The sequence below is a fragment of the Dendroctonus ponderosae genome, unplaced genomic scaffold (assembly GCF_020466585.1).
Source record: "Dendroctonus ponderosae isolate FM_Combo_2020 unplaced genomic scaffold, Dpon_F_20191213v2 Dpon_F_20191213_7, whole genome shotgun sequence".
NCBI lineage: Eukaryota > Metazoa > Arthropoda > Insecta > Coleoptera > Curculionidae > Dendroctonus > Dendroctonus ponderosae.
Genome location: NW_026018916.1, coordinates 1312233 through 1319537, shown reverse-complemented (window position 1 = coordinate 1319537; position 7305 = coordinate 1312233). Strand labels below are relative to the sequence as shown.

Genomic DNA, 7305 nt, shown 5'->3' with positions numbered 1-7305 from the left:
AAGTATTTCGATTTGATTGCGTTAAGCCTTGAAGCTAACATGTAAATATCCAAAGACCTATTTATACATTTCACATTATCTGTTATAGATGTGTTCTCAGGTATTTAAAAAATAAACAGATCCACTAATAGCAGCAGGGCTTTGCCCCCAAAAGATTTTCATTTAAAGCGGCCGGAACTTCAATAGGGAGCATCACGCAATTAAGCTCATATGAGACAAATCGATTAGAAACGTAAAATTGCCTCTTTCAGGTTGACTCTGTTACAAATGAAGAGCTCTCCGCAAGGACTATTCTCGCCCGAAGCATACAGTTAGCTAAATGGCTCAAGTCTCAAAACATAGGAATTGGAGACAGTGTATCTGTGAATAGCGAAAACCGTGGCGAATTTGCCATAACGGCGGTAGCTACGTTTTTAATAGCTGCCACTTTCGCTCCTTTAAACCCTGGCTACACCCCAGGTGAACCATACAACCCCTTCGATCCGCAATAATACATCTCAACCAATTTCCAGCGGAACTGAAACATGTGCTCAACTTATCCAAACCCAAACTGATATTCTGTTCGGAGGAAACAATCGAGAAAATGCTCAAATTTAAGGCCACTGAGCCCAGTATTCGGCAGTTGGTTGTATATGGAAATACTAAACCGCCTAATACCGATGTGGTGATCTTTGAGGACATCCTGCAAGGTAATGGCTTCCCAAATATCGAAGTTCCTAGATCTAACATCGGGATTTTCATGCAGGAGTAAGCACAGTGGATGAAAGCTTCAAAAGCCCAGAAATAGATCTAAAAGAAACCGTAGCCACAATTCTGTGCTCCTCCGGAACAACCGGCTTACCGAAAGGCGTAATGTGTACTCAAGACAATATGAGTACATATGTTGATGTTGGAAGGTACTGACTTAATCACATAAACTGGTTGATCGTGGTTAAATGGGACCTTTCAGAATTCAGCTTGCAGATTTAGCGTTAAACGACGACCCAAGCGATGCGATGCTGGGATTAACCCCGTTCTTTCATTCAATGGGCTTTATGTTGATGTTCCTCAACCTCGTCAGAGGCAAGAAGATGGTAATCATTAGAAAATTCCAATTGAAATCCTTCTTGGACACTGTTGTTAAATACCGGGTAATTCAGTTGACTCACCCGAAAACTGTTGAGATTTACAAGGCTTTTTAGATCAGACGGCTAATCGTTCCTCCGCCTGTGCTGATACTTTTGCTGAAGAATCCTTTGGTAAAACAGTACGATTTAACCGGGCTAAAAGAAGTGAGGAGCGGTGCTGCGCCATTAGGAAAAGGCATGGAGAACGAGTTGAAGCAAAGGTGTGGGTTGGATTTTTGAAACCGACTGTTTCATTGCTTCTTATATTCTTAGATTTAAAGTTGGAATGGTGTCGCAGTCCTATGGAATGACTGAAACCACGCTAGGAGTTCTGATGGCTATGGGCGACAACAAACTGGGATCTGTAGGAAAAATCGTTACAGGAATGATGGTCAAGGTATGCTGGGAAACTAAGGTTCCGGTCTTGTTCCTAACTATTCTCTAGGTGATAGATGAGTCAGGTGAGCCTCTTGGTCCCAACCAAGAGGGAGAGCTGTGCTTCAAAGGTCCCCTAATTATGAAAGGATATGTGGGGGACCCGAAAGCTACTGCTGAAACCATTGACAAAGACGGCTGGCTTCATACGGGAGACGTTGGATACTATGATGAAGATAAACAGTTCTTCATCGTTGACAGGCTTAAGGAACTAATTAAATACAAAGCCTTCCAGGTAAATTGGCAAAAAGTATCTGAGTGTGTGGAGTAACGGATTGTCGTCCTGCAGGTGGCTCCCGCGGAATTAGAAGCCCTTTTAATGACGCACCCGAGCATCGCAGATGCGGCCGTTGTGGGCTTGCCAGACGAAGACGCCGGCGAACTTCCTCTGGCTTACGTGGTGAAAAGGCCTGGCAAAGAGGTTTCGGAAGAGGAAGTAAAAAAATTTGTGGCTGGTAAGGCGGGTATTCATTTCCTTAAGTCGGGATTGCTTATGGCTGCTTTCAGATACCCTGTCCCATCAGAAACAGCTAAGAGGCGGCGTTTTCTTCATCAAGGAAATTCCAAGAAACCCGACAGGAAAAATCCTTAGGCGTGTGCTGCGCGATAGGGCGAAGAATTTAGTCAAAATCAAGTCAAAGCTTTAGTTGGGCAGTTGGACTATTGTCGGCCTTTGCAATGTTTGCAGATTTATTTCATTCGCCAAGTTCGATTTTTCCAAAAGGCCCTGTATATATCTTTGTGCAATTTTGTTTATCTACTTAAGTTAATTGTTTTATACATAAAGTATTGAATCTAATACATTCCCCCTAGTATACTATAAGAATTAAATTTGAACTACTTACCATTGACGATATTCTAGTCTGATTCTCGTCACATAGGATGTTTTTTTTTTAATAAACCGTTGTTGGACAGCATTTGCAAATTTTAACAAACACTTTTATTGGTCGAACCTTTCACAACAAAACCACTTAAGGCCAATATTCCTTAGCCATTCTTCCCTTGTATTTCGGCAAGTCAGGTCTGCAGGCCTTGGGAATGTACCTGGCAGGTCTCTCATCCAAACGTTTAGTCCAGGGCTTTTTAAACAACTCGAAGAATCGCAGGCGTTTGTCCATGGGCCGCGTTTTGTGGTCTATTTTGTATATTTTTTCCCACGCGTATATTTCATCTATCGGTTGGAGCCGAGGACGATTGGTCATTATGTATTTATATTCTCTCTCCAGCCATTGTCGTTTGTCATCATCCTGAAATCACACGATTGTAGATTGAAACTTCTACAACATTTCCAAACATACCTCATAATCAGCAATAATTTTCTCTTCCTGGCTCAAATATGGCCTCATATTAATTCCCAGTCTCTCTGCAGGGGCGTTACCGTAAAATTGCAGCAGCATCTTCAGAACATCCTCGTTCAGTCCCACTATTTTTCCGTCATTGATTTCGGCGTATAATTTCACGTTATCCGTAGTCCAGCAAACGTTCCTTTTCGGGTTCTCTGTAGTGTGATTACCGTGCATTAGAAGAGTGTTCAGCTGGTAGGTGAAAAACTTGAAATCCTGTCCGTTGGTGAGCACAGTTTGGGTTACAAGCGGGTAAGTTAGATCGTTTAAAGTTGTAAAACCTGCAAGCGTGAATGAGTTTCCGATAAAGCACCTAGTTCAAGTTATGTTTCCTTACCTAGATAGTTGGCTTGGGAGTGCAACCAAGCATACGAAGCCAAAACGCCCTGCACGTTCAGTGCTTCGGTAACATTCTCTTCTCCTGGATAAACTACCGATCGTTTCTTCAAATGCCCAGTTTTCAGAAAGGATATTAGCCCAAACGTATGGGAGTCGCCAGGCCAGAAGCCTAAATGCAAATATATTATATGAAGGTGCTGCCTTTTTCTCCTCTATTTACCTGGGATATTGGCGGCGTGTCGATATTCGACTGGGATACCGATGACACGCGGATCATATTTGAAAAATGGCACTTCCAAAGCAGGATTTTCTGCTTCCGAAGCAGATATGATGCTAGGCAACGGTAACTGCGATCTTAAAATAAGAAATTTAGTAAAATTTCGGTGGAGGAAAAAGCCTTGGTATTTCATACCTTAGGGTTAAGATTGGGGCACCCAGGTAGCCAATTACTCTATCAATGGGGTCATTTTCGAATTGTTTGAAAAAATGGTGTCCGGCCCGCACCCTTTTCACTTCATTAGGTGGAACCATTCCTCCAACTCGCCAGGCTGCTTCCAATCTAGGCTCAATGTCCACCTTTTCAAAGAGTTTGCTTATCAATCAACTGTTTATTTGGTAGGCCAAGGATATACATACCTGACTGTCCGCGATATGTGGATACTGATGGGCTAAGCTGTTGTTCAGGATTCTACTCAGGCTCTTTACTATTGCAGATGCGTGTAAGTTTGCCTTGTCATGATCCTCTAGATTTTCCTCTCTCAGCTCATAAGATTTCCTGAAAATTGCTCATGTTATTAGCAGCGCTCATGGGCTGGGACACTGTCGGAACCTCACCTGATTCCTTCCAGTTCCATCAAAACAGCTTCTTCGATATCTTTGGCGATAGTTTCGAGGTTTTCTGTAGAAACATTCTGGTAATATGCCGGCAGTTCTTTGCCTTGTATTAAATGAGTTTTAGTTATATGCTGCGCTATTGGCAAGCAATTATAAGGAATGTGGTCTTCATGAAACACGAAGGTCTTAAAACCGTAATACCGGGGCATGTTCAGTTTCAGCTGTTTCTCCTCCACGGTTTTAACATTTCGAATCTCAGTACTATTTTCCTCAAACCTGCGGTCCAGCTTCTTTTTATAGGATAAATCCAGAATGGGGGGGTATTGCGGACTGGCGGTATATTCATCATCTTCTTGTACAGCCGGCGAGGAAAACGATCTCGCTTGCAACCAAGCCCGAGGGGCAATGATCCTTTTTAAGAAAATTAGCCTCATTTTTTGAGGCACTCACTTTGAAAACTTCAAACTAACCCTACATAACCATACTTTTTCATATAACTTTTCAGTCACAGATTACAGAGTAACCTCTGTGATTTGGCTTTTCAGTTTTCATGACATGTAAACAGGGGTGAAGTTTGGCAAATTTCCTGAAATGAAGAAAAGTCAAAGTGCTAGGTTACGTGTACTTGTTTTCCTTCGTTATTTATTTACTAACAAGGCTGAAATATATTTTTTTGATTTAAGTAAATATTGGTCGGATAAAGCACGTAATGAAGTGTTCATTAAAATTGTTCAGCCTTCATCGATTTCATCTTGAGCAACTTAATTAATGTATGATTTTTTCATTTATCGGCCTGCAAAAAGCCGCAAGCACTTTCCCCCAAAGGTGCCCCTTTACAATGAGCAGCACAGTTGCTACTGCTGAAACTACATCTGCTCAAAGGCAGGCGGAAACAACTAATTCATCTAGTAAAAAACCGCGCATACCTGGATTTGGCAGGGAGGTCATTCTAAAGGTAATAGATGAAAAATCTGTACAACTAAATCGCCCATATTCAATGCAAAAGTAACAATTCCAGGTGGTTGAAATGTGTAAACTGGAAGGAGAAAGAAATGCGCCCCTTTGCCCGTTAAACGCCCCCACACAAAGAGCCGCAATGTATAGTGGCGTCTCGGAGAGCACCATTAGAAAAATAAAGAATGAAAACAAACATTCCAACCCACATCAGAACAAAGTAGATCTGTGAATAAAACACCCCTAAACCGACTAAATGAAAGCTTTGCAGGCAGGCAGCGAGAAGAAGTGTTCGCAGCCAAAAAAGCGAAATTACAAGGGCCAAGTAATCGCACCCAGCGCCAGAGAGATAATATTGAAAGTGATTAATGCTTGTTGTCAAGAGTATCAAAGCGGAGGATTTATTGCTCCTTTGATTAGCACTATAGAAAGAGCGGCTTATTACACGGGTAACTAAACAACCTGCCCAATTCTCTGTGATGCGCTTTATGTTGTTTCAGGAGTCTCACAATCGACGGTCCACCGAATAAAGCGGGAAAATAAAATCAGAAATGAAATCGATCAGGAAATGATGCTGCCCACCCCAGGCACGAAAAACAAAAAAAATATATTTACCGGAAAAGTCAACGACAAGGACTTTAATAAAATTAGAAAGCTCATCTATGATTTGCTACTTGATAATGTCGTCCTCACAGTAGGCTCGGTGCTGAAAGCCACCAAAGAGCTCGATATTAATTTCGACTATTCCGAGCACACGCTTTCAAGGTAAAAAACACTGCTGAAAAAACCTCGTTTGCTAAGGGTTTCCCATGCAGGTTGCTGACAGTCAAAGGCTTTCTTTGGCACTCCTTGCCGAAAAACCGCAAAGTTTTGCTGGAAAAAACGGAGATTTTTCAAGCCAGGTTAAACTGCATCAGACAAATTAAGCGCTGCGAAGCAGAAGGATGCTTGGTTGTGTATTTAGATGAGAAACTAATCGGGTCAGAGGTAGACACACAGTCAAACTTCTGGGGCAACAAAGGAATTTTATGCGCCAGAAGGCTTGTGCTTTTTACGGAATTTTCTTCACAGTCTATCACTAAGGATATTTTAGGGTTTATCCACCCCAACGGTAAGGAAACCCCCTGACCAGCCATGGAGAACTAGAAGTGCTTAGTTTTTGCGCTTGTAGATCATCAGCCTGTAGTGAACTGTTTATCTGAAAAGTGGCTAGAGGAGCACCTGTTCCCCAACATTCCTCCACGCAGTTTAATTATCATGAATTGCTGCTACAATCAGGTGAAGAAGGAAACAAATCCGCAAAAATATTTCTATATTTCTAACGATTTCCTTAGGGAATGGCCATCCCCAATATATACTCCACCAGGCCCAAGTTGATTGAATTTCTAAAGAAGAACCACATAGAATACAACGAGCGACAAACGTGCGCTCAGCTACTCGACACTATTAAAGCCAACCTTAATATTGTCCCGGAAGAGTTTAAGCAATTTGACCAAACCATTGAAAAACACGGCCATATCGCGCTTAGGTGACGACTTTTTAAAGGGTCTTTTGCTCATTTACTTAAGGTGGTTTTTTTAGGCTGCCAGAGTTTCTATCTGATCTCAATCCTATTGCCCTGACTTATGCGGACATTAAGCAGACAGTTAGACGAGACCTGGGCAGCACAAAAGCCAGTTTAACAAATATAGCCCGCACAGTGGCGGATGCTTTGCAGGTAGAAGCGATTGGGGCAATTGTTGATGGCATTATTGAGACTGAGGACTACTTTTTGAGCAAACAGGAAGGCATTTTGCAGTTCTATGAGGCTTTAGGTTTTGTAGCAGATTCGGAACTGGGTGGAGCTCCTGGGAGAGGTTCGCCCAATGTAGATGATGTTAAGACAGACATAAATGAGGAACCATAACAACTGTGTGTGTAAATACATGTTTCTTTAGAACTGTATATATTTTCCCCCCTTTCAATTCTCTATCCAACGATGCCAAAACGAGTTCTCTGACTCGAATGGTTCTTGAGAAACTTCGAAAAAAACAGCGTCATGTTCAAGTGGATTTTGCAATTAAAAAAAAACCACGCAAATCTAAAACTGCTTGAATTCAAGCATTTTTGAGAAAACTGCCAACATTTCCCCATCCATGGTTCACTTTCTAAAAAGGTCATTTATTTCTGTCTAGAATGATGTACAAATGAGCGTTCTTGCTCATTTTGCCTCCGAGATATGAGCAAAAAGGGGACAGAAAACATGAAATTTTGGCATAATCTTAAAGTGTCTGATATTCAAATTTCGCTTTCTG

The 7305-nt window shown here is 41.8% G+C and overlaps 3 protein-coding genes across 6 annotated transcripts in view; 2 read left to right on the top strand and 1 right to left on the bottom strand.

The window, feature by feature from the left end:
• Positions 1–2458, top strand: part of LOC109543957 (4-coumarate--CoA ligase 1) — a 4124-nt gene extending 1666 nt beyond the window's left edge. For all 4 annotated transcript variants that reach the window (XM_019913905.2, XM_019913906.2, XM_019913907.2 and 1 more), the window contains exons 3-11: positions 252–459; positions 513–689; positions 746–896; positions 950–1130; positions 1182–1327; positions 1380–1503; positions 1552–1776; positions 1831–1996; positions 2049–2458. In XM_019913905.2, coding sequence (XP_019769464.1) covers positions 252–459; positions 513–689; positions 746–896; positions 950–1130; positions 1182–1327; positions 1380–1503; positions 1552–1776; positions 1831–1996; positions 2049–2188 — 1518 coding nt within the window. In that variant the 3' untranslated portion in view covers positions 2189–2458. The remainder of the gene's footprint in view (positions 1–251; positions 460–512; positions 690–745; positions 897–949; positions 1131–1181; positions 1328–1379; positions 1504–1551; positions 1777–1830; positions 1997–2048) is intronic.
• The window catches only part of LOC109543956 (28S ribosomal protein S30, mitochondrial), a 6867-nt gene continuing 2020 nt past the window's right edge, over positions 2459–7305 (bottom strand). Inside the window, exons 2-8 of the mRNA XM_019913903.2 lie at positions 4058–4643; positions 3860–3998; positions 3636–3799; positions 3444–3577; positions 3222–3392; positions 2840–3165; positions 2459–2788 (exon numbers count right to left, since the gene is read on the bottom strand). Coding sequence (XP_019769462.2) covers positions 2513–2788; positions 2840–3165; positions 3222–3392; positions 3444–3577; positions 3636–3799; positions 3860–3998; positions 4058–4491 — 1644 coding nt within the window. The 5' untranslated portion in view covers positions 4492–4643 and the 3' untranslated portion in view covers positions 2459–2512. The remainder of the gene's footprint in view (positions 2789–2839; positions 3166–3221; positions 3393–3443; positions 3578–3635; positions 3800–3859; positions 3999–4057; positions 4644–7305) is intronic.
• On the top strand, positions 4638–6955 carry LOC109543955. Its single transcript, XM_019913901.2, has 8 exons — positions 4638–5012; positions 5076–5231; positions 5283–5460; positions 5512–5776; positions 5827–6122; positions 6183–6289; positions 6346–6539; positions 6593–6955. Exons 1-8 carry the CDS (start codon positions 4830–4832, stop codon positions 6915–6917), a joined length of 1704 nt encoding a protein of 567 aa, XP_019769460.2. The 5' UTR covers positions 4638–4829; the 3' UTR covers positions 6918–6955.

Coding starts and splice junctions, on each gene's coding strand:
- LOC109543955 (XM_019913901.2), top strand. CDS start 4,830: ATGATTTTTTCATTTATCGGCCTGCAAAAAGCCGCAAGCACTTTCCCC. Junction 5,232..5,282: donor CCAACCCACATCAGAACAAA/GTAGATCTGTGA, acceptor AAAGCTTTGCAG/GCAGGCAGCGAGAAGAAGTG. Junction 5,461..5,511: donor AAGAGCGGCTTATTACACGG/GTAACTAAACAA, acceptor ATGTTGTTTCAG/GAGTCTCACAATCGACGGTC.